Genomic DNA, 25588 nt, shown 5'->3' with positions numbered 1-25588 from the left:
TTGTCAGAGATCCCAGTTTCCAAACCACACCTTAATATACCTTGAGAAAACCCCCAAAACCTGTTGGAGGTGTTGTAAATTGTAATCTTGATCACCAAAGATTAGGTAGCTAGGAAATTTGGATAGAATCTCTTATCTGTTTAGCTCTTTCTGTGTGCCAACCACTGTATTAAGTACTTTGTATGCATTAATCCAACATGTCATTATAATACTCTCCTACATCACTTAATGGTAGGAATATGTTCTGAGAAATGCATTATTGGGTGATCTCATCACTAGGCAAACATCATGGAGTGCACAAACCTAGAGGGTAAATGTCAGTCACTTGACATGACCTCTTGATGCAGCCAAGAAATATGGGAAACCAAGAGGTACAAGGCTGCTGCAGGTGGAACACAGCATACTTTACAGCAAACTTCTTTTTTTTATAAGTAGGAATGCACTATATAACAACAAGTATAGTAAATACATAAATCAGTAACATAGTCACTTATTCCATTATTAAGTATTATGTACTGAGAATGATTGAATTTGCTATGCTTTGTATCACTTTCATGTGACACATAAGTGTGTGTATACCAGCATTGTCACAAACAGGCAAGCAGTGCATTGAGCCATGACATTACACAGTAACTAGGAGAGTGGATTTTTCAGCTCCATTTTAATGAGATCACCATCATTTATATGGTTCATTGTTGACTGAAATGTCACTTCGGGGCATATGGCTGTATTACTGTATTATTTGACTGTTTAAAATGTGCCCTATATATTATTCATATAAGTTAGGAAACAAAAATCTGAATTAAAAATGGCCCAAAAAGTGCCAGTTTAGGTCTTTGTGTAAGTTACTTTTAGGTGAGAACAAAGTTAATATTTGCTTCTATTTTTACAATTCATCAATTTCATTATATGTGAGACTTTCAAGACAATAATGTGTTTTAAAAAGTATCTGAATACAGAGCTACTGAGAAGTTATGTTGAGCTTAACAAAAATTATTTAAATGTAAAATAAATCTTTCTAATCAGGAGGTTTCTGCTACTGGTTGAAATCCATTTTGAAACCTTTGCAGTGTAGCTATGTGCAGAAATTATGTAGCAACCAAATTATTCAATAGAATCATGCTTCATTCTATAGTCTTTAGTAATAGTTTTGATCATGGAAGCAAACATCTTGAGATGAACATTTTTTCTATATTTAGAAGTATTTGTAGGTTTTGTTTTATATAATATATGAAATATCACGGTGAGTGTCACCGCTGGTTTGAGCTTTTCCTTCAGTTGCTGCATTAAGAACTGACCACATGTAATGATACCCTTTTGCATTTGCATAGTAGATTATAGTTTATAAATGATGTCCATACAAATTATTTCATATGGTTCCTGCCACAATCTTGTGAGGTATAGGCTTGGCTGGCATTATTCTGTGTGTATCGTTTTCCTCTCAAGATTTCAAGATGTTTTGCAGGGTGGAACTTATGAGTGATTTTACTGTATCCCATCCCTTAGCTTATGATTACCAGTTTCTTTGTCAAATAAATTAAAAAAAAATTGGTACATTATAACCATACAAAATAGTGGCATTCCTTGGACATATTCATACATGCACGTAGCATAATTTGGTCAATTTTATTGCTAGTTTTACCACTTTTTCCTTGGAACTGTTGTGAGAATGCAGAGAGATGAAGGATATAAGCCATTTTGAGTACTGCTTTTTGTTAAGCTCAACAAAACTTGTCTGGACACACTTGTCATGACGTAGAAGGTGCTCAATCTGTGTTTGCTTTCCCCACCCCCATTCCAACCTCCCCAAATGCTTAGTGTCATAATTTCTATAGGAATATAGGAAGAGCATTGGGGTAGTGAGGAAAGAACAAGGCATTGTCTTGAAATCTCAGCTCTACCTAACAAAATGACCTTGGCCAAACTTCTGATTTACATCTCTCTGGTTTCCTTGTCTGCAAAAAAGAAGGAAATCGTAGCTGACATGATCGTGGTGTGCGTTTGAGCTCTGTAGCTTAAGTAGGCACCCAGCATGTAGATGCTTCTTGCAGACGGCTCTATCATCATGCCAGCATAAGGTCTATAATTTCTGCATCTCTGTTCTCAAAATCTTGGCAAAAACAAAAGCAGAGAAGAAGAGGAGAACTTGTGTATATGTTCATGTTATGTTAGGTAACAAATTGCCCCAAACCTTAGTGGTTTAAAGCATCAGGCATTATAACTCAGTTTCTATGGGTAAGGAATTCTGAAGTACCTTGAGGTGCCTTAGCTGATTGGGCCTGGCTCAGGTTCTTTCATGAAGTTTCAATCAGAACATCAGTAGGAACTATAATCATCTCAAGGCTTGACTTGGGCTGTAGATGGCTTTCATGATGACACCCTCACACAGCCATTGACAGGACCTCTCCATGGGCTGCTGGAGTGTTCTCACAGCATGGGAGGTGATGTCCCCTAGAGTGATCCAACAGAAAGAGACCAAGACAGCAGCTGTAGCACCTCTTTTGATCTCTGAAGTTGCAACCATCACTTCCATTTTATTTTATTCTTTAGACTTCACCTCTTGAAGAAAGAAACATCAAGGAATTTTTTTTGTGGATATATTTCAAAATCATCACAGTATTCAACAGGGGAGAGATTATCTTGGTGAGAGTCAAAAACAAGAAAGGAAGTCGAAAATGAGTAACCTGAAAAGAATTAGCTGACAGCTGGAGAATTTAACAGTGTGTAATTATACATCAGTAATTTATTTTTTATTGGCAACTAAAAATTTTAAATCTTATTTATCACATGATATTGAAGCAGAGCTAGATATATGATGACTTTGAGAAAAGAGAAATTTTTCCTAATGATGAGATCTATTGAATTTGGCAGTAATCCCTTGAGGGGAGTAGTTGGGGCCATTTGATGGAGTCATTTAAAAGCTGAGCCAGGGAGAAAAGTTTATACTGAGGGGGAGAAAACAAACAAACAAACAAACAAACAAAAAAAGGCAAATAACAGCATTGGTTTTTTGTAAGCTTGGATTCCCTGATGCTATAGTTCTAAATTCAGAGATTATAAAATGCCAATTTTCTATGTAACTAATTGCTTCAACAGATTTTTTTTCTTTCAGTTGAATTCATCAAACAAGAGTTGTTTTGGCAGTTGCAATAATGTTCATATCTTCAACTTCCTCATTGCTTCTTAAAATAAAATGCATTAAAATGAAAACTTTATTTTTTTTTGTTTGCTTTGAGTTTTTGTTGCCTGCACGAAAGAATTGGAATCCCCTAGAGGCACACCAAGGTATCAGGCATCTTCTTCTGGCCTGGCAGCTGCAGTGACTCAGAATGCCTGTTCAGGCCCAAGAGGTTTTCGTTTCCTTCTCTGTCCTGTCTTTTGACATTTTTTTTTTCTTTTAAGTAGAATTTAATTTTTGTACAGTATAGTAAGTCAGTGTCTTTCCTTGTGTCTGCTTTGGTGTTAGAGGGACATTTCCAAGCCTGCTTAATGCAGGCCATAGAAGCCTGAGGGTGTTCAACTCCTTTACAGTTTTGTGGCTTCCAGGAAATAGTGGTTGGAGTTAAAAATCATTCCTCTGCCCTTTGCATTGTCTCTTCCCATCTGTTCCTAGCCTGGGTTTCTGTCACTTTTGATCACTGATCATCATTCCTAGCCCCTTCATTCTCTTCCCATGTTACACTCCTCTTCCTGTATACTCTTTTCCATTCCTAAAGAGGGAAAATCACCAGATGGGATATTTGTTATAGATAGAAAAGGAAGATAAGAATACAAACTATTTTCTTTGGCTTACATGAAGCTAAAGGAAGGTGGAGAAAATAGAAAAACACACAGATACAAGAATGTGTGGAGTCGCGAGAGAAGGGAGGTTGTAGCTGTTGGCTGCACCCAAGGTGGTTGAGGCCAGAGGGAGCAGTTTAGTTGAGTCAAAAGGATGGATGGTGGGGAAATAGGGCTGAGGGGACTATTGGAGGGAGGGAACTGCCTGTGAAGAAAAGAGGTGCGTGAGTGAGGACCATGGGACACTTTAGCCTGACTAATGTCCTGAGTACATGTGGGTTTGGCCAGAGATGAGTCCAGATTGGGGCTAGATATAAGTATATAGATTATGTAGAATCCTCATTATCTATGATGGGAATAATCTAGGGTCGTTGGGATGAATGGCCCCTTAAGCTTGTGAATAAGCCATCAGATTCGTTGCTTGGTAACCAGCCTAGTAGCTGCCCCTTTAGTCAAACTTGCCCCTCTAACATACAACCCAGATGCTATTTATGGAAATGATGAGTGATAGACTGATAGCAAATGCCTCATTGACTTTCCCTTTGAATAACAACAAATGTGGGGATAAATAAAACCTAATTCCATTCCCAAATTAAGGGACAGAGAATGTGAGTCACGTGAAGCACATCTAACCCGCTATTTCTGTAGGGACCCCCTGCAGAACAGCCAGAGTGTGTGAGTGATAGGGACGGAAGACAGGTGAGTGGTGACTGCTCTGCCCCTCTTTCTGCTTCTGGACAGCAGTGAGGTCATCTTGTCAATTAAATGCACATTTCCTCTACCCCCAAGGACATCAGGTGGGACCCAGAACTATGCTGCTGCAAAGTCTGCCACAGGGTCTTGATGGGGGCGGGGCCTAGAAAACTTTTTTTTTTTGCATATGAAATGAAGTCTCTTTTCAATGGCTTTCCCCCTTGGGAGAAAAGCTTTTAGAAAGTAACATCTTCAACCGGTGAGGGTCTCACCTCCCTCCAAAAATTCCAGGGCAAACTCATCGAACTGTCCCTATGCGTGGTTCCCAAGATAATCAGGATTTCAGAACATGGCTGTGGGTTACATTCTCAATCCCGAATTGAGAAGATGGGGACACGGAACTCACTGTCTTTCCTTCTTCTTTGCATGAACTTTTGGAGAATGTGCTTCATCCACTCTTAAATCATAGAATTTTAAATGCCATTGTCTGTTCTGAGTGGGACACACTGATAGGTGCCCTGCTTTTCAGGATTGGGAGCAGAGGAGGGGTTTTCATATGTATTCTAGCCAGTTTTAAAGGTTCTGTTGGAAGGACACTACAGAACTTGTGGAGTCTGGGCCAAGGTATGTGCCCCATCCTTGCCTCTAGTTAGTGGGGGACAGCAGCAAAAGATCAGCAAGCAAGTGCTATCACCTCTGTCCCTGGAAAACAGTCCAGAGCCCGTCCTGAACCCTGAACATTTCTTGTCCTGAAAGCATACAAGTCTGCCTGGACTGGCGAATCCCTTCAGAGTCTATGAGGTTAAAGAAAAGTATTTTACAAAAAAAGGTCAGAGAATAGAAATGTCAAAAAGCCATTAGGTTTTGTTTTGCTAGTTCTCTACTTTATGACCAACTGTATTTTCTTTTCCCAAACACTGGGTCAGATCCTGCTGGGTGAGCAAACTCTTTGTTGGGTAAAAGTTAGTCTTTTGACTATAAAATAGATTGTGCCTTCAGAAATATTGGATTTCATGCCAGGGATTAAAAATAGGAACTTTTCATATATTTATAGAGAAGAGATTGGTATTTAAACTCCAAGGAGAAAAAGGAAAGATGAAAACAAAGCCAAAGTCTCAAGATGCACTTTCTAAAGTCCAACTGGGGGTGATTGAATCTGGCTGGCAGGACAGGATTGATGGCGAGAAAATTCCAGGTGAACACCATAGTCCTTAAATCTCCAGTCAAGGTAAAATAAAGAATAAACGATTCAAATAGGAAATTTGACCTGACTCCTGAGATAAGTGGAAATGTGGATAGAATCTTCCATCTTTATTATTGTACCTCTAGTTTGTCCCTTGACTGAACTGGGAGCCAAAGTGTGTTTCTCTTTGGGGATGAATTTTATAGCTCAGTGACAATTTCATTAAGAGTTTCTGCATCTGAGGCAGTGGTGTGCTGAATTTTGTAGTTGCTCTTCATCTAACAAAAGGAATGAATACTTAGCAAATCAGAAATATGTTGAAAATTAAACACCTTAAATATTAGCATGGGATTTTATCTATAAATTAAAGGAAATTCCCATCATGTGTCAGTATGATTTTTGCATAATATGTTGTGAAATTTTGGTAGTGTTTTTCTTTTGAAAAATAATGCTTGAGAAATTGCTATTTCCTGTTGTTTATTCCATTATTCTCTTTGGCTCATTTAATATAAAAACTGTTTTACTTTTTAAAAGCATCATTGACTATTTTTTTGGGGGTAATTTTTTAATGATTCAGGGAAAAAATATGTTTTGTAATGATTGAGGGGTTTCCAAGTCTTAATGCTTTGTGCTTTTCCTTGATCTGAGATGTTAGTGATTTAAATATTTCTATATTTCTCTTTAACACAGAGAGAGACACACACACACACACCACACTCATTTTTGTACTGGGGATCGAACCCAAGGGTGCTTTGCCACTGACCTATATCCCCAGTCCTTTTTATTTTGAGTCAGGGTTTAAGTCACTGAGAATCTCACTAAGTTACTAAGGCTCTCCTCAAAGTTGTGATCCTCCTGTCTCAGCCTCCTGAGTGGCTGGGATTACAGGCTTGTGCCGCCATGTCTGGCACAAATGTGTTTTGAAGCTAAAGCTTTCATAGGAGAGTTCTTTTCTTTCTTTTTTTTTTTTAAATTTTTTTTTTAGTTGCAGATGGACACAACACAGTGCCTTTATTTTTATGTGGTGCTGAGGATCGAACCCAGGTCCTGCCGGTGCTAGGTGAGCGCTCTACCACTGAGCCACAATCCCAGCCCCCAAGAGAGTTCTTTTCTTTTTAACTGTATTACCAGTTACCCTATAGATAAATGTTAGTATTTATTTAGTTTTCTGTCGGTGAAGTATATTCATTCCCTTCATTATTATTCTTTGAATTCTTTACTGTGAGATGCTTGTCCTCATCAAATTTATGTTTTTATGATAATAATAAAAATTACATAAACAAGAAATGTAAGGCAGGGTAAGGGTCGGGAATGTGGGGAGGTATTGCAGTTTAACTTGGTTGGCATGGAAAGGCTTCCCGAATAATGTGACATTTCTGAGAATTTGAAGGAGGCCTGGGAGGAAGCTTTTGTGTATTTGGAGAAGAATATTCTAGCAGAGGGAACAACAAGGCTTGAGGCAGGAATGTGCATGTGTTTCGGGAGTAGCAGGGAAGTCAGAGTGGAGGGCTGGGAGGGCTGTTGGAGATGAGGTCTTGGAGGTCACAGGGGCCAGTTGGTGGGAAGCCCCAAAGATTGTCTTGAGGCCTTTGGATTCTTCTATCTTGGTTGAGATGCTAAGCCATGGGAAGGAGAAGGGCTATGATCTGATGGACATACATGAGTGCCATATGGAGGAGAAGCTCTAGGAGGGCATAGGTGGAGGCAGGGAGTCCAGGTAGCAGACTGTTGAAATAATCCAGATAAAAGAAGACGGTGTGGGCTGTGGCTCAGTGGTAAAGCACTTGACTTGCACAGATGATGCACTGGGTTTGATCCTCAGCACCACATAAAAATAAATAAATAAAGATATTGTGTCCATATACAACTAAAAAAAAAAAGATGGTGCATTGCACCAAGGCATTTGCTATGGAGCTGCTGAGAAATTGTCGTCTTCTGGAAAAGAGCCGATGGGATTTGCTGTTGTACTGATTGCAAGATGATGAAAAAAGGTGGTGAGGGGGGCAAGAAAAGACTTGGGGAAGACTTGAAGAGGAACACATTTGGACTTGGGTACAGGAATGAGTCACAGCTTCATTTGCATATGTTTTGTTTGAGGTGTCCATTAGATACCTACCTCACAAAGTCCCATAAGCATGGTACATGTGCGTATGTGTGTATGTATATATGGTATACATGTACACACATATATGCACATACCTATTTATAGATCCTCCAGTACATGTAGGGACAGACATATATATAAGGTAGAGAGTGGTCCAGGTTAGAGTTATACATTTACTATACAGATGTCTACTAGTGGTGTTGGAATCATGAGATAGGACAGGATGATATCATCAAGAAAACCAGTTTAGAAAAGAGAAGGCTACAAAGAGTTCAAGGTCCTCTCTTACAAGGAGGTGTGAAAGAGCCACAAGAGAGTAGGGTAACCTAGAAGCTGGGAGAAGAATATGTGACACAAAGCAGAATGTTTTGCTATGTTGAATATGCTGAAATCTTGAAAAAGAAAGAACCAGAAAGTTTGCCATTGGATTTGGAGGCCTGGAGACCATGCTGACCTTCCTAAGGGCCGCTCTAGTAAAGTGGGGCAGAGAAACCCTGGCTGCAGCTGGTTCTGGACAGACTGGGAGGGATGGTGGTGGAGACAGCTAGTAAAGATAGCTTAATTGAGGAGTGTTGCCGTGAGAACAGAGAAGTGGAGCATTCTGTGCAGTAGACTGGAACGGGGTATTCTTTAAAGATGGAAGCTGTCCAGGACGTCTGCATGCTAACAGGAACGACTGGAGAAGTCTCTGAGCAGGCACAAGCAGAAGGAGTGTAGTGCCTGGTAGAGGAGGGTGTCCCTCAGTAGGCCCAGGTCCTTCATCAGGAGGAAGGCAGACCCACTGCAGGACAGATCAACAGATGGGTGTGTCTTGTAGCTTCTGTTTTCTCAGTGAAGCAACAGGTGAGGTCATGCTTGAGAGTGTGAGATTAGGTAGCTGTTGCACATCTCAGAGATATTTTGGGGCTATATTTGCATTTTAAAGCAGGCGTACATTTGATAATTGCTTTTGATGAGCAATAAACACTTCCTTAAGAAATTTAGAATAGAGCCAGAAATGTATTCTTAAGTTAGATTTAATATAGTCTTGTCTTTGCCTGTCTATATAAGACTATCTCCTTAAATGTGTACCAATGAAAGAAAATTGTGTATGTATGTGTGAGAGAGAGACAAGTAGTGACATTAAGTTCCCTCTAGTGACTGTTACGGGAGAGAAAGCTGAGCTGTCTTTCACCTGGATTTATATCGCTGCTGGCAACAGTCCTGGAGATCTCATCTGAGGTTCCCTCTGGGAGGGTTTTCCAGACTGGGACAGTTCATTGAAGCTGTAGATCTGATATTTATTTTTATTTACATACTACTTTTCCCGAGGAGCTCGGGGGACTCTGTGAACATTCTTGTGATAGTTGGAGAGGAGTTAAGCAAGTCTTGAGAGCTGAACAATAAAGTCTTGTTATTCTAAGCACTGTTTAAAACTACTATGGTTTGTCTCTCAAAGAATTCTTGGCCTTGGGGCAAGCGATGGACTACAAGTGGGAGCTTGAGCTATTAGCTCAGTTTCCCCTCACACCCAGAACGTGTGACCTGTGCTGAATCAGCTTGGAGGTCTCTTTAAACTGGCCGCTGCTAATGGGCAGGATGGTGGCTCTTCGCCACAGAGAGGCTGCCTCTTCCCGGAGGACATTGCCTGTTGTGTCTGTTGGTCCCTGCTGTTTAAGTTGGATGAATGCTAATGCGCTGTCGCAGCATTCTGGAGGAGGCTGTATTTGTTCATGACATCTGATGTGAGTCTTGAACTTATTATATTTATGTCGTTGGCTGCCTTCGCTCTGGTCACATCTTGGTCTAATGATTGAGAGATGGCAACTGTACACTTTTCTCGACTGAATTCTATTTGTCAAGAACAATTTTCACATTTTTGGATTTTTCTTTCATTAACGATTGTGCAGCAAAAATGAAAATAAAAATTTAAAAATATCTTGGGAAGGTATCAACTTTACTGCCATCCCGTTCGCCATTCACTCTGCATATCTGTGGTTTGTTTTAAGCCATGTGCCAGTGCCTCTTCTTGGAGGTATAAATTCACACAGGGCCTGGCAGAAGCTGCAGACAGGATGTTGACTCTTGAGTGTCTCTGACTGATGGACTAGGAGGCCCCCTTGGAGGTGCTACATGGCTCCAGGCAATCTATGTTTCTAGCCAAGGTCTCTAAAACCCAAGGTTTTAAAGTGCTTGCTTAAGATTTCTGTGGCTGATTTACCTACAAGAATCTAAAAATTACAATTTTTTTCTTTCAGAGAGACCAAGCATGAAAGCTGCCCAGTGGTTTTCCCTGTTAACTCCTGGCTGGCCTAACTTTTGCTCCTCAGATTTGTAATTTCTAATCAGCCAGATGGGGCCCCTAGCAAGGGCCTTCTACCATTGGTTACTCCTGGGGTTGTCTCCTCACTGGTGAAGCAGGGCCTTAGACTAGTATGACCTCTAGCATCCTGTGAGTCCCCTGATCTCTGTGGGGTTTGGCAATCACCTTTGACCCACGGACACCTTCAGATCACCTCGTTTATTCCTTGTGTATTGGTTTCTATATGCAAGACACCAGAGGTCCTTGAGTGTCGGGTTATACAAAGCATTCAAGGAATATCCTCTTCCTCATTCTTCCATGGCCTCTGGAGGAGACTTTAGTAAATTCCTGTTAGACTCTTAAAAGATGACTAGTATTGTTTTCAGCTTGTCATGTGAGGAATTTGAAGCTCAGAGCAGTGAACCTTAGTTTTGTGCACTTAAATAAAACTTAAATTCTTTACACCAAGCCCTAGTTAGGAGGAAATTATTTTAAAGAAATGGGAATGGAAGAATGTATTTTCTAATCTATTCAATAATTACAGAGATCCAGTTAGAGATCTAAATGACAATTGTTAATTTTATTGTCCTTCACTACTGATTGTGAAAAGTTTGCCATGGGAACCTAAAGCTGATTATGAAGAGTTAAATGCTTCATGAAGAGACAAGAGGATCTGCCAGAAATACAGGTGTCTGTCTTAGAATTAGATTGCTTTATAGTAGAATGCTTGTAAAACACAAGGGAAAATATAAAATGTGCCTTCCGCTTCCAAGAAGATGTGAAGACTGTAAAAATCAGAATTAAGTCATATGAAACTGTCTCTGCTCTTTGAAAATGCAGACCATTCCATGCCAAAATAATATTCTTTTGGCAAAGAAATACAAGTTTTTAAAAACAATAGCCCCAGGAATCTCGAGTGCCTATAAAGTGACTACTGTAGCTGAGAGGTGAAACTGGAATCCTGGTTTAGAGCCTGCTTTCTTTGGATGTCTCAGTTTCCCCAAGTGGGCATAGTTTAGGTGACAGGGCATCTGTATGGCAGCTGCTGGTGCTACGAGTTAATGCCAGAGAAGACAAAATTGTTTGCAGACGACTTCTAATTTCATTGTTGTGCCAAGGCCAGAAGAAATAGAAGTTTATGTTCTTTTGAAGTGGGAAGATGTCATCTTCCTCCCACCCCCTTGGGCTTCACACACTTGTACACACAGAGCATCCTCAAGATGTTTATTAATCATGTTCTGACAACACAGAGCCTAAGCTGATTTGTTTGTGCTACTGTAAAAAAAAAAAAATTGAACTAGTAAAATTTGCCTGGTTTTGGGAACAGTATTTTATTGCTTTAAAAAATTTCTAGGGTAATAATTATAGATAATTTGAAATGTCATATAAGCATTAAAAGCAGTGGGCAGCAAACTGTGTTTCTTTAAATAAAGGCTTATTAGAACTCAGCCACACCCATTCATTTGCATATTGCTTTTAACAGGCTGCTCTCCAGTCACCAAAGCAGAATTGAATAGTTGCAACAGTGTCCTTTTGGCCTGAGGTGCTAAAATATTTATTATTTGGCCCTTTCTAGAAAAGGTTTGCTGACCTGTGAGTTAAAGCCTTGGAAGATGTTCCTGTTGGGGGCCATTTTGCAAGGTGCTTAAGTCCTGTTTGGCCTCTAGAATATCTGTTTCCCCACTTCAGATAACCCTTCTTGATCCCCAGAGTTATAATCACAGGGGAAGGAGAAACTTTTTTGGAAAATTAGCAGAAAAGAATGGACGGACTCTTTCCTCTGGAGGAACCATTTTAAGAGTGCCAGCCCAGCCAATGGCTTCAACTCCCTCTGACTTTAGCCTTCTTTGATTATGTGGCAGTTGTCTTTGACTATTTGAAGGGGTGTCATGTGGAAGAGGTGTTAGCTTGTGAGACGGTGAGGAACTACATTAGAATGAATGGGTGCAATGTTACTTACTGTGAGAAAGTCTTTCAGCTGGAGGAAGAATCACACTTGCTAGGAGCCCCTGTACCCAAGAATGTGGTTTACTGGGTAATGAACTCCCTGTCATGAGAGAGATTCAAATAAAGGTTGATGATCACTTGGTACATAGAACATGTACAGTGGATACAAGATGTTTGTGCCCGAAAAGTTCTGAGTCCAATCTTGAAATTCTAATGGCTTCTTTGGTTCAAGTTTTGTTTCCAGGCTCAGATTGTAACCACAGTTTAATTGGTTGTGGGTCTCTAGAGGCATCTTGGATGGTTTTCTGAAAATGAAATACTGGCCAAACCAGAGGAGTACCCAGAGGGAGAAACTTTTCTGGTGGGCAGAGATGGCGATGGAAAGGTTGGCCTGGAGCCAGTCTCCCCTTGGGCCACTATCGAACAGAGTGGCAGCAGGAAGGGTGCTATTTGTCACCAGACCTAAAGCCTCATGCCGACATCTTTGCTTTCTGCTTAGATCCCAGGAAAGAGGAAGACCTACGCTGGGGGCATATTACACACATGGAAGTTGAAACAGGGCTTTTGTATTGCAGCCTTCCGGGGCTTAGATTGGGACCTGAGTGTGAAAGGCAGGTCTGGGTGAGGTCATTCAGTGTCTTGTGATGCTGCTGTGCTCCTGTAGTACAGAAGCAGCCATAGACAGTAATACAGAAATGAATGAGCATGACCGTGTTCCAATAAAACTTTATTTACAAAAATAGACAGTGGACTCAGTTTGGCCCCCTGGACCAATAGCTTGCTGATTTCTGATAGTGACTTTGAACATCAGAGCTGGCTAGAAAATGTCAGCTCTGATTAATTCCTTCATGTTTTGGAGAAAAGGGAAATGACATGTCCAAAGTCACACCAGCTAAGATGACAAGCCAGAATGTAGTTTTAGTTGAGTGCCTATTTTGGGATGCTATGCTACCAAATGCTATGGTCAGGTTATAGCATTTGGTGTCAAAGAGAGGACCTTGTGAAAGAAAGCAATACCTGCTTCAGGTACATTGTGAATAACAGTTTTGAGAGCTGAAGGATGGTATTTTACCAGAGGCAACCTTCCATCCCTCAGACCTGTCCTAACTTTTTCTTAGATGGGTTCTGTTCACAGGAAAACAAAATATATGTTGCATAAATTCACAGGGAGAAATAACACTCCAGAGTTGTGAAAAAGCAATGGGCTCCCGCAGCTGCGTCACAGGATTTGATCACTTCAGCTGAGAGTGCCAGGAGATTTGAGACAGATGTTTTCAGACATGCCGCATGCCTAAAACATTTCCAGGGGTCGGACTGCAAAAAGTGACTTAATAAGTGGAGAAACAGGGAAAGTATGCAAGTTGAGGATACAAGAGTTTATTCACCACTAGGTGCGTGGCCAACCTCTTTGCATTACATCTGCCTGTCAGGGTTGGCTCTTTAATCTCTCGTGCCCTCGGTATTGCTCTTTGTCTGCCCATGAATAAAGTGCAGCATTGTGGTTAGTAATCCCACTCCAGTGACTCGACTTCAAATGTGGTTTTGGAGTGCATCCCAGAGTTCTGTTTGCTAAGCTCCCTACTCCTGTTTCAGAGACACCACTGGATACAGAGCAGCGAACACTGAAGGCTTCCCTCTTCCTTAAACCTGTCGGGTTGTGGGCTCTCTCTTTCCCCCTCTTGCTGCTCCGTTCTTTTCTTTTCTTTTTTTTTTCCCCCTCATTTTTTTTTAAGCTTTCCAAGGCAAGTTCATGGATACTAAGCTGATGTGTTTGTTGTTCTTTTTCTCCCTGCCTCCGCTCCTAGTGAGTAACCACACTGGCCGCATCAAGGTGGTCTTTACTCCGAGCATCTGTAAAGTGACCTGCACCAAGGGCAGCTGTCAGAACAGCTGCGAGAAGGGGAACACCACCACTCTCATTAGTGAGAATGGCCATGCTGCCGACACCCTGACGGCCACGAACTTCCGAGTGGGTGAGTTCCTCCACGGTCCCTGACTGTCCTTCCCGAACAGAGTTTTATGAGATTGTAGCACTTAGACACCCTTGCATTCACACTGCCTGCCCGAACGTGTTTCTGTCTACGAGTACAAATAAGCTTCTTTCACTAGGTCTGTTGAATTACTTTCGGAATAATTGCTAACCTGACTTTTGGTTTCTTAGAGAGATGGCAACTAGGATATTTCCCCTTACTGCTTAGCATTTCCCCAGCCATGTGGTGATGGGGATCTATAGAGGAGAACAGAAGGGCATAGGCTTTAGACTGAGACCCCCAATGCACAACTTGCAACTGCTCAGCTGCAAATTTTATCAGCTCCTTGCTAAACAGAATGGGCATTAAATTTGACGAATGCACGATTTGGAAGGTGGTGATGAAATTTAGAATTTCACTTTATAAGTAACCAGCCTCTTTAAAAAAAAAAAATTATAAAAATTGTCAAAAACCTGTGCTTTGGTTGTAGAAAAAGGGATACAGGCTGGCATCCTTTGCCACGTTTCTGCTTTATATCACGAGACTGAATTATAAATTGATAAATTGATGGATCTGGGGGAAGAGATACTAGTGGATTATGGCCAGCACTCAACAACAGTAAATTAATTTAAATATGAACTGGTAGTGACCGACTGCAACAGAAGCTTTTTGCATCTTTGTAAATTTTTGTTTTTTACTTTTTTGTAAATGGAGAAGGTACTTCGGTCTACTGAAAGCTGTCATAGTGCCATGTTGTCATGCAATACAGTATTTTTGTCACAGAAAAAAAATGTCTTTTATTATTTTTTGACCAATTATGGTTTGCCATGTGTACTCAAATAGTCACAGACACCCATGTTACTTTACGAGTTACTCACAAGAATAACTCAAATGTCAGACAGATAATAACACTGGCTAGATCTAGTCTTTTTATGGAATATTGCTGTTTAGTCTTGGGACTGTTTGTCTTGGGAGGGGGGATTGAAGGAAAGGGGGTGTCTATTTCAAACTGATTTCCATCAAGACAAAATACAAAGGGCATCTCCAAGTTCTTATGAGCTCTTTTGATTATTCTGCTGTATTGCGAATCCTAATCCTTAGGAGGCGGAAGCAATATTCTCGTTCATCTGTACTTGGAAAAAGCATGTGCCCCTGGATACGATTTAAGAAGGGTATTGTGACTTTCCTGGCTATGATAGGCGTACTTTGGACATATTTTAAGAAGAATTTAGCCGTTAGATGCCAAATGGCATATTATGCTTAGCAGGGCAGGGAGCCGAGTCTAATGGGAAGTGTTGAACTGAGGATCAGGAAACGGGGCTCTGGTCCTGGTCCTGCTGCTCACAGCTCACCCACAGGGCATGCCAGTTGATATTTCTGGGCCTTGGGTTTTCTCATCCATAAAATTATTTAGTGACCTCTAAAATTCAGTCTGCCTCTGAAAGCTTATGGCTTTTTATAAGCAATAAGTAATAATAAGTAATAATGCCTTTTTTGAGGGGGAGGGTTATAGACTAGGAGAGGAAGGGATAAGGAATTCCTAATAGGCTATTCTGAACTTAGTGGCTACCCCCCTTTTCTCGGTTGCCTTTCTCACTCACTCACTCACTGCTTCCTCTCATCCACCACTGCCAACTGTGTCTGCTTTTTCTTGTCTTTATGGTGTGTCTTTACAGTAGCAGCGGCAGAGCAGTCCAATGGGTGGTAATTTTTTGGCTTACAGTGTATTCATTCTGAAACTAAATATTTGAAGGCTTTGAGAAACAGAGGAAGTCTGCTTGTTAAAACACGGTGCACACTTTCCTCTCTGGCATCCAACCAGATGTTTAGGAGCAGAATACACACAGCCTATTCAAAACACAAAGTGGAGCAAAATTATTCACAAAAAGCATTTTCAAAATCAGAACTCATCCTTCCACAAAAGGATTGGCGGAGCAGTTTGGTTTTTTTAAGAAATGTTTTATTACAACTTTAAAAGTTAACTTAAAAAAAAAAAACCCGTTTACAATATGTCGTTTCACAATGGGAATCGTGGGAAGCATTTCATTCATATCCTGAACTATTTCCCTCTCCTGTTTATATTTTTGTTCAAATATTAGATAGTTGGAGGGACAAGTTTTGTGATTTTTATTTACTGTAGAATGATAATTTTGTCAAAGTTACAGGTTGTGATCATTCAAAGATTCAGAAAAACTTCATTTGTAAGATCATTTTTGGATTAGTTTAGTATGATTTTTCTATTTACAAAGGGTAGTTTTCTAACTTGTTTTTCTTATATATTTGTTTATGTTACATCTTTTGATAAATAAGATATGTGCAAAGAAGTATAGTTGGAGGCAGATTCAAATTATTATAATCTGTTAGCAACTTTCTTTGGCCGTTGATGTTTAAGGGTTCTAAGGGGTGGCGGCTGGCAAACTTTCTGTACAGGGCCAGTTAGAATACAGTTTAGACTTTGTGGGTCCTTCAGTCTCCGTTGTAACTGCTCACCCTGCCATTGTAGGGAGAAAGCAGCCAGAGACAATAAGCACAAGAATGGGCAGAGCTGTGCTGCCAGAACAATCGGTGGGCCAGTGTTGGCTGAGTTCTGTCCTTTGCTGACCCCTGCACTAAGGAGTCCAAATAATGCAAGGAAAATCGCATGGACTCCTTAGTTAAGGCACCTTAGTTAAGTAATTCATTTTGATAATCAGAACAACAGAAATGATTTTGAACATTTGCAGAGTAATTTACATGTTTTAGTTTTGAGGGGGGAGGTGGAATGGATCTTATCGTCACCCATTTTTTCAATATGGAAACTAAGGCACAGAAGGTTAAGTGTGCTGGCCTTAGTTACACAGAGGCACTTAGCTAAGACTAGAACTTAGGGCTTATGGCATCTCTACTTTTCTGCCTGGAGTCTAACCACAGTGTGTGGGAGGGACATGTTGAAGAGGCTTGTGGAACTTGGTCTTGTTGGAAGGCTGGATGGTGTAAGAGAGAGAAAGCAACTGAATCCAGTGGATGTGGGTTCAAATCCTGAATTCATGATGGCCATTGGGTCAGCTCTGTTCCAGTTCTGGGCCTAGGCTCATGCTATTCAGGCACTAATAGATGTGCAGAGGGTTGTTCTCTCTGGCAGAGCCCTCTTTCGCCCATGCTGCTCACTGTGCCTGGGCTATCTAGATGGGAGAGGCAGCAGGTTCTTCTCTCATGATCCTGAAGTCTAATGATCTCTGTTTCTGAGTATTCAGTGGGAGAAACAATAAGTAGAATCTCCACTTAGTGAGACTCTAAAAGTGAGGCCTCGGTGAAGGTGTTTTCCAAGAGAAATACTCTTCTATATTTAACACTCTTTCATGAAAGGTGATATTGAGATATTGGTATTATGTACAGAATAGTTACGTTAAATGATATTTCCCAAAAAGCAGACTTCTATTTATTATGATTTTCTTCCCCTCCGGCAGTCTGAGCTTGTTTTCTCCCTGTTCTCCTCCTTCCTGACTTTTTAAGAAATGGAAACATTTCCCCAGTTGGGTGGGCCAGCAGGTTCACCAATATTGTTTTAATGGATTCTTCACATTTCATAGGGATGTAATAAAGATGACCTTTTGGGATTTTTAAGTTGTTGATGAAGTCTAGGTTTCCTCTCACAAGAAGAACATAAGAATTCATGTTGTCACAACTAGAGTATTTTAAAGATAATCACACAGTCACTCAGCAAAACTCTTTTTGTAGAGACATAGAAAAACAGTCATGACTTCTGAAATAACACATTTGGTTCATAAGATGCTACTTTCTCTGAGGAATTACCAAGGACTCAAGTTCCACGAGCACCAATTGAATAATTATAAAAACGTATTTGATAGTTTAAAAATTATGTTCCTATGTGTTATTTTATTTGATGAGAGAGGTCAGTGGTAGTATCCATAATTTGCAAATATGAGAACTGAGGCTTTTGTGGCTTGATTAAAGATAACTTTAGGGCTGGGAATGTAGCTCAGTGGTAAAATGCTTGCTTAGCATGCGTAAGGCCCTTTACTGTTTAAGAGGACTTAAGTCAGTTTTCTTATTCTAGTGTTCTGGTGTCTTTGGCTGTCCCACATTACCCCCATGACCATATATTAAGTGATTATATAAAAACATGGTTTAAGATTTTTCATGATAGCCAAGTAATAAATCTGCCTCGAAAGGGCTTATGTTTTGAGGAGGAGATAAAGAGTATATGTAAATAGCCCTAAGTCAAGGAAGAAAGCTCCTACCAGGAGCCTGGCAGGGTGGTAACAGTTCCTCCTAGGGAGGATACTTTGAGAGGAGATGAAAGAGATAGCATGCAGTGCTTCTGTTAGTCCACCATGCTGTCCCACCCCCTGAGCCCGTCCCACCTCCTGAGCACATCATGGTGAGTGAATGCTGTGGCCCAGCCATCGTCTACTGAGGACAACTGGAAATATCAGAAAGCCTGAAGTAAAGGTGGATGAGGGATGGGGAAAAAGAGGCAAAGTTGATATGGGAAGGAAGGATTAACCCATTAGAACTGGGCATGGAAAGAGGAAGGTGCAGGTGGTTTGGGGGAATTGAGAGCTGTTATACTTCATAGTAGATGATGGGTCTGGGAGGGTACCTGGGATTTTAAGCTTGGACTCCACTCTTTTGGTACTTAGTAATAAAGTTCCTTGAAAAGGAGACATCGATATGGGTTATTTTGAAAAAGGTGAGGTGCCCTCTTGGTGTTTCAGTGGGGAACCAGTTTCCAGACGCTGTTTCTGAGTGCCTGTTCTAGCCTCCTTCAGCTCTCCTGAGCCTTGTCTGGTGCCCTGCACTGGAAATCTCAGCGATTGCACAAAACCAATTGCTACCGAAATGCTTGAGGAGCACAAGCAGTTCACGTTGTTAAACTCATTCTGTTGGTTATCTTCACAAGGGGGAAGAAAACTTCCTCTAAGCGAGGCCTTTGATAAACTGATGTGACAGTTGGAGGTCGGGGAGCATTTAGATTTTTTTTTCTGGCAACTTAGTTCAAACACCAGGTCATTCACCTCTGCCTTTCATCATGGTTTGAGCCCCTGGTGTTTATCAAGAAATCAGTGAACATGCTGGTGGGCCACTCCGATTAATTTGTGACTACATTTTACCCTCAATGAATTTCACAGCTAGATCTTATGTATTTTAGAGACAATTTAATATAAAACTAAAAGAAAGTAATTTTAGTATTCTATTGCATTAGGGCAATTTAGAATGCCTAAAACTTGTCAAAGAAACTACTCCCAAATATAGTCAGTCTTATCAAATTATTTTCTAACACCAAGTAGATATAGTAAAACAGAATATTTAGAGCACCCACAAAAGGCTATTGGAACATCCATTCATTTAACATATTTACTAAGCATAAGCTATGTGCCAGAGATTGGTTTAGGTATTTGAGATACAGCAGTGAGCCAAATAGATAAAGTCCTTGCTCTCCATTAAAAATGATATATATATCTGTGATGTGGATGAACCTTAAGGATGTTATGATAAGTGAAATGAACCAGTCACAAAAAGACAAATCCTGTGTGATTGCACTCTGTGAGTAGTCAAATTCTTAGAGACAGAAAGTAGGATGGTGGTTGCTGGGGTGGGATTATAGGGAGGGTGGAATGGGGGTTGTGTAATGAGTATGGAGTTTCAGTTTTGTAAGATGAAAATTTTCTAGAGATGGATTGATGCACAGCAATGTGAATGTGCTTTATGCAAAATGAACTGTGCATTCAAAAATGGTGAATATAGTCCAGTTAGGTTACACATGTTTTACCACAATCAAAAATTTAAAAAGTAGAAATAAGTAGGTACACTACTATAAAATGTATGGTACCAAAAATATATTGTAAGAAACATGAAATAATGTCATATGGTAATGGTAAGTACTATGGAGATGACATCAAGAAAGGGGCTAGACAGGGGGGAGTGTCGGTGGGGGACACAGATTGCTATTTTGACAGCTCAGGGAAGCCTCTGTGCTGAGACAGCATTTGAGCAGAGACCTGAATGAAGTGGGGACAGAGCCCTGTGAAGGAGCATCAGCAACTTGATCACTGAACTGTGTGACTGAGCTTTTAATTTTATCTACACCATGGAGTGTGTCTAAAAGGCGGGTGTTAGGAGCGTTCATTCAGACTTTTCCAGTATGTCATCTTGGGTTAGAATTTATGATGTGTATTGTATCAGGGAATTGAATTGATAAGATCCATGGATAAGAGCCTTATCCACAGAGGATGGAGGCAAGCAGTTCTTGGGGTCAAAGAAGGAAATCATCCTGGGATTTTATAGAAGTCTTGGTGATTTATAATAAAAAGTAAAGATTTTTTGAGATGAAAACAAGCCACCAAACTGTCCCCTCTTTCTCCTACATTCTTTTCACATAAGACAGATCATATGACTTGGGCATGAAGCTTCTTTTAAGGCAGGGAAATAAAATTGTCCTACCTGGGGTGTGTGTGTGTGTGTGTGTGTGTGTGTGTGTGAGAGAGAGAGAGAGAGAGAGAGAGAGAGAGAGAGAGAGACATGGGAGTGTACTGGGTGGAGGAGAGGTGTGTGGAAAAATGGTTCTGGGGTCAGGAAGGACAAGGCAGGACAGTTGGTTGACTTTAAGAGTGAAAGTCTGGAGAGAACAAAATCCAGTTTGGTTGAAGGTAAGGGGTGTCTGTGGTGGGCTAAGGAAGTATGTCTGTAGCCAGGACAGTTAATATTTATTTTTTTAATTTAGGTAAAAAAGGGTTCAGCCGTTGGCTAAATCTGTGAGAGAGGCCCATGTGCTAGATTGCCCTTTAAGCGCTCCTGGCCTGCCTCCTGGGAGTGGATGGGGGCTCCTCCAGGGTTGTCTAGGCTAGCCTGGAATAAATAAGCTTTAAAATTTCCTTGGAGGCTGTAACAGAGTCACAAAGTGTGTACTCTTTCCTGGTCTGTCCGCTTGGGCACATGAAATGCTCTTTGGAAAAGGCCAGACTGGTTGGTGTTAGCATCCAGGCCCCTCCAGGATCAGCGGCTGCTGGCTCCCCAGCCTTTACTTTGGCTGTGTCCCTTTATTCACCTGATACTGTCCTTCTGCCAAGCTAAGCCTCCGGGAGACCGAAGGTCCCCAGTGCTCCAGGCCCTCTATGCCTCTATTCACATGGCTTCCTCTGCCTGGAGGGCACTTTTCCCCACCCACTCTGCCTGGACCATCACCCACTTTCCTTGTGAGACTCAGGCAAGTGATGATCATGCTACAGAGCCTCATGGTCCTTATTTGTTACTCTACTGTCTCATCACTGTACTGTACGCTGCTAGAGAACAGGGGCATGTCTACTCCATCTTGGCATTCCCTGAGCCAGGGGGCCTCACTTTGGAGATGCTTAATGGTGGATTTTGTTGACACCAAATTGTATACGCTGGTGCCTATATCATGCAGGCATGCAGAGACCTCTCTTGCAACGGTTCATCCTTAATTCTCAGACAAGTAAAATCATCATTATTCCCAGAAGGAAAATAATCAATTGAGAAGTCTCAGTAGAGTTTAGGGGCACACTGACCACAAGATGCATGATAAAAGGGATCCCTTATAACACCACCTGGATGTGAGTTTTTAGCACTGACCATAAAGTACTTTCCACTCAGGGCAAGATTCAGTTAGATTTCCATGCCTTGTGTCCAGCTGCTCCTCCAACGTGGAATTCCAGGTCCCACTCCTGCGTCTACTAAAATGCTGACAGTCTTGTAAGGAAGAACCCAAGTTCTGTTTCAAAAAAGTGCAGTTCTCTTTTCTCCCTTTCTTATTATCCTTCCAGTCTTTACCATGTCATTTGACACTTGGTGGTCTAGCTCAGGTGTGCTCTGGACTGGTTCCAGAACTCTTGAGTTGTGATTTCATCTCTCTGATTCTCAATGGCCACGGTGGTAAAATGAATAGGATAAGGGCTGACTTTTCTTAGAAAGAGCCGGCTGTGGGCTCCTTGGATGGATTTGACGACCTTTGTCTTTTTCTGTAGGCAGTCAGTCCTTTTAATTAGCAAGCTGTATCTCCTGTGCTGTGGAGTGGAGGCCTGGAAGGTGGAGGCTCGTCCTTGTAGCTCCTGGAGCTTGGATAGGGTATGCTCCTGTGTACCCCAGAGACAGAGGTTCCTTTATTTACTGATCCTGAGAGCACAGTACTGTTAAGAAAGACAGAGAATGTTTCTGTCACTCCTTTACTTTGGCATCTGGTACAAGTGCATGGAATCTCTATACTTGTTTGCATCTAAGCTTCCTCTCGGGAGGTTAGACTTTGCACAGAATACTGTCAGGTGGCATCACCATGTGGCCACAGCAGTGCTGTAGCACTGCATCCTCTCTGCCTTGTATCATGCTCCTCCTTGAGGAGTTCACTTGTGTACACAGGAAGTTCTGTTGCCAAACCTGCTGCCAAGGGTTGGAAGTACTTTTGGAACCCAACGCTGTGGTCAGGAGGAAAAATAATCAACCTGAATAGATGGGGGCATCTCCAATGATGTGTGATTGTAACATTTAATCCTACTTTGTCCTCTTTACTCTGCTGTCAGTGGTGTATGTACCTCTGGGCTTCGAGGTTAGGGTAGATTTTAAGGAAGCTGGACCTACCAAATAGCTATTGTAATCTCACTTACATGACACAGTATATACCTACAGCATTTGTTAGCATACAAGTGGGGCCTGATTTTGCATCAATATTGGTACCAACGTTTAACTCTCAAGGTACTATAGATTTTTTTTCCAAGTGGGGAAGGAAGAATGAATTTGTGTGTTGTTGGAAAAACCTCCTGGAACTAACATCACAGATGATGTGAAAATGTTTCTGAGGGCAGCCACACAATCATCTTTAGGCTAAGCAGTCCAGGAAAATAAAATAACTACCAAATGGGGGAAGAATAACGTTAGGAAGTTGGAGATTCATTCTCCCAAGTTATATCACAAGTGAAAGAAATTAGAGGAGCCAGATGCCCCTCCGTTGCCAATTTCATGCAATGCTGTCATTGATACACTTATTAAAACTCAGTGTTTCTACGTACTGGAAGGGTCTGGGCTTAAGGAACGGTTTACTGCTCAACGTCATTATCTTGAATCTAGACGCATGCAATCATGACTGAAAAACTGGCCCGTCTGCAGTGTTGGCTCCTCCTAAGATTCGGTGGGAAAACAACAACGACAACGACAACTTTTGTACACTAATGAGAGGTTTCTTCACTCTGAGACCAGACTTCAGATGCCCATCAGATTCAATAAGAATTTGTTCTGGATTACAGAGACTTTCTAAGTTTTCCTAAACTCGGTTTAATTTTCATCAGATTTTTTTCCTGGAAGAGGTAAAAGGGAAACGACATGAAAGTCTCTGGCAGGGAAGAAAGCCGACCACTGCCCTTTTCCTGGCAAATCAGGAAGTGCACTCGAGAACATTCTTAGCTAAAACCTTATTTAGCAAGAATTAAAATGTGTCACTTTTTGCCACTGCATTGTCCCTTTCTGAAGAAAGGGTGATTTATGAGCCCTCTGGATCTTCTTGTGGTATTAATAACATCTTGAGCCAGCTGTTTTATTGGGTGTACACAGAGGGTAATTAGAAACATCTGAGAATTCCATAATGTGCCCAGAAAATCATGCCATTGTATGGAAAAGGAAAAAAAAATAACATTCATGCCTAACTTGTGTACTTGGTAAATAGATGAATCCACATTCAACATTTACTTTTGTTCTATACCATTTTCCAAAAAAGAAGCTAAATCTTCAGGTTGAAAATGTCCTTTCATTGAAATACACTCACTGCAAAAATCATGGCCTTATTTGGTAAAAGACTTCTGACTCGGCTGTTCTTACAGTAATTACTGTTTCCCTTCTGTCAAACTTCATCACATTATAGATGGTTTTCTGCCAGAAGAAGAGTTTCTTCCTTTTACCTGGCAGGTTCTTGAAAATCTTAGAATTCTGAGGGATCTCATTTAAGAAAACTAACTCTTAAAAAATATACTGTACCAGGGACTCCTCGTGTCCATTTTGGCTAATAGTTGATCTTAGAAGCTGGGTAGGGACACTGGACCTTAGGTTCCACGTTTGCTGGGGTTTTTTTTGAAATTTGATCAGCTCCAGTGGTGGTTGTGCTGGAAGTCTGTGGGTCTGCAGCAATAACGGCAGCTGAGTCAGGGCCTGATTTAGACCCCCTCCTTCCCTGCTTCCCTCCCTCAAGACAAAATTGAGACAAGAAAACCTAACAATCTGGTGGTGGCTGGTGAATGGTTTGCTTTTATCTTCATTTTTATCTTCAGTCCTTCTGAGAAGTCAGTGTTGAGTCCAACTGATGCATCCCAGGCAGACGTGGGCAGGGTTCAAGTGGGAGGCCTCTTGTATCTTTCAACCTGTCTCCCTTCACACATCCTCACTGGGTAGGCTGTTGTGGCTCTCTCTGATCATTTGAGTAGGATTCCTCATTCATCATGGAGAAAAAGCTGTAGCCAATTGTGTTTTGCTAGAGGTTCTGAGTGACCTGCATTTCTAACAATCTCCCAGGGGATGCAATGTGACTTGCCTGTGGGTTGCCCTTTGAGTCACAGATGTCTAAAAATATTAATCGTGAAAAATAATGGTTTCAAAAAGATACATTATTGTCATGAATTCATATGACTTATTGAGTTCTCAATAAGAGAACTTATTGAGTTCTTATATGAACCTAATACTATTAGGAAATGATTTTATAATAGCCAGAAGAGAATCATATAATCGAAATATGTCCACTTTTTGCAAATTTCCTTTTTCTGTTCCTGTCTTTCTTATAGCTGAGATTTCCTCACCCTGCCAGGTAGCCTTTTGGGCACAGCACCACCAGAATAGCTCAAGCCTTTGGTGGCCTCGTGCATCTTTACCACACCAAGTGCTGACAGAGCTGGCTGCCCTGTCTCTTCACCCTACTATTCATCTTGCTTCAGTGTGCCGGCTTCAGAATTTTTCCCAAGATAGTCAGAAAGTCTCTTTGTTCACCTTGAATTCCAACAGACATGTGTCAAGCTCTCCAAAGAATTTTTCACCTTCTCTGCTGTAGCAGAACAACCTAATTTCTATGGCCCAGCCAGTATCCTAGGAAGGGAAGTGACGATGACCTCCTTTTGTCCTCAGCTCTGGGATGTAGCCCAAAGAGTTCCCTTGTCTTTACAGCATTCAGTGAGACATCACTGCCTGTGTGAGGTGCTCTGACTTGGAAGGATGATGCTATTGGTTTACAGATATTTGAGTTTTTCCAGGAGATCCAGAAGGGGACATATTGTTTGCATATTCTCATCCTTTGTGTTCAAGTCTTACTTGGGATTAATAGTAAGCATTTCAACAATGTATTTGAGATAAGGGCTTTTTGGACTAATACCAATTAATCCAAACCTGTTACGAAGCCATTGTCTTTTCTGATATCAAATCTCTATGCTGAACTTGCTTGCTTGAAGTGTCCCGATTTTGACCCAGGAACATGAGAGCACCTTGAAAACACAGCAGTTGAATTAACAGAAAATAAAAGAGTGAAGGTGAATTCATGAGCTAGTGTAGTAGAGCTGAAACTTCTTCCCTGTGCCACCCAAACCCTACTGCCTTCCTTCACCTCGTACTGGCTGCTTCCGCTTTCCCACTCAAGCTCTTAATAACTA

The 25588-nt window shown here is 41.2% G+C and overlaps 1 protein-coding gene across 7 annotated transcripts in view; it reads left to right on the top strand.

Moving 5' to 3' along the window:
- Positions 1-25588, top strand: part of LTBP1 (latent transforming growth factor beta binding protein 1) — a 416025-nt gene that overhangs the window by 158431 nt on the left and 232006 nt on the right. For 3 of the 7 annotated variants that reach the window (XM_081264902.1, XM_081264903.1, XM_081264901.1), the window contains exon 5: positions 13794-13961. The exons of 1 other annotated variant lie outside the window; for it this stretch is intronic. In XM_081264902.1, the coding sequence (XP_081121028.1) occupies positions 13794-13961 (168 nt within the window). Of the gene's footprint in view, positions 1-13591; positions 13962-25588 lie in introns of those variants that run through there. 3 more of the 7 variants (XM_081264907.1, XM_081264906.1, XM_081264905.1) reach the window with 1 other exon arrangement.

The sequence above is a fragment of the Spermophilus citellus genome (genome assembly GCF_964194105.1).
Source record: "Spermophilus citellus genome assembly, chromosome: 13".
Lineage (NCBI taxonomy): Eukaryota > Metazoa > Chordata > Mammalia > Rodentia > Sciuridae > Spermophilus > Spermophilus citellus.
This window is presented reverse-complemented; position numbering and strand designations above follow the sequence as displayed.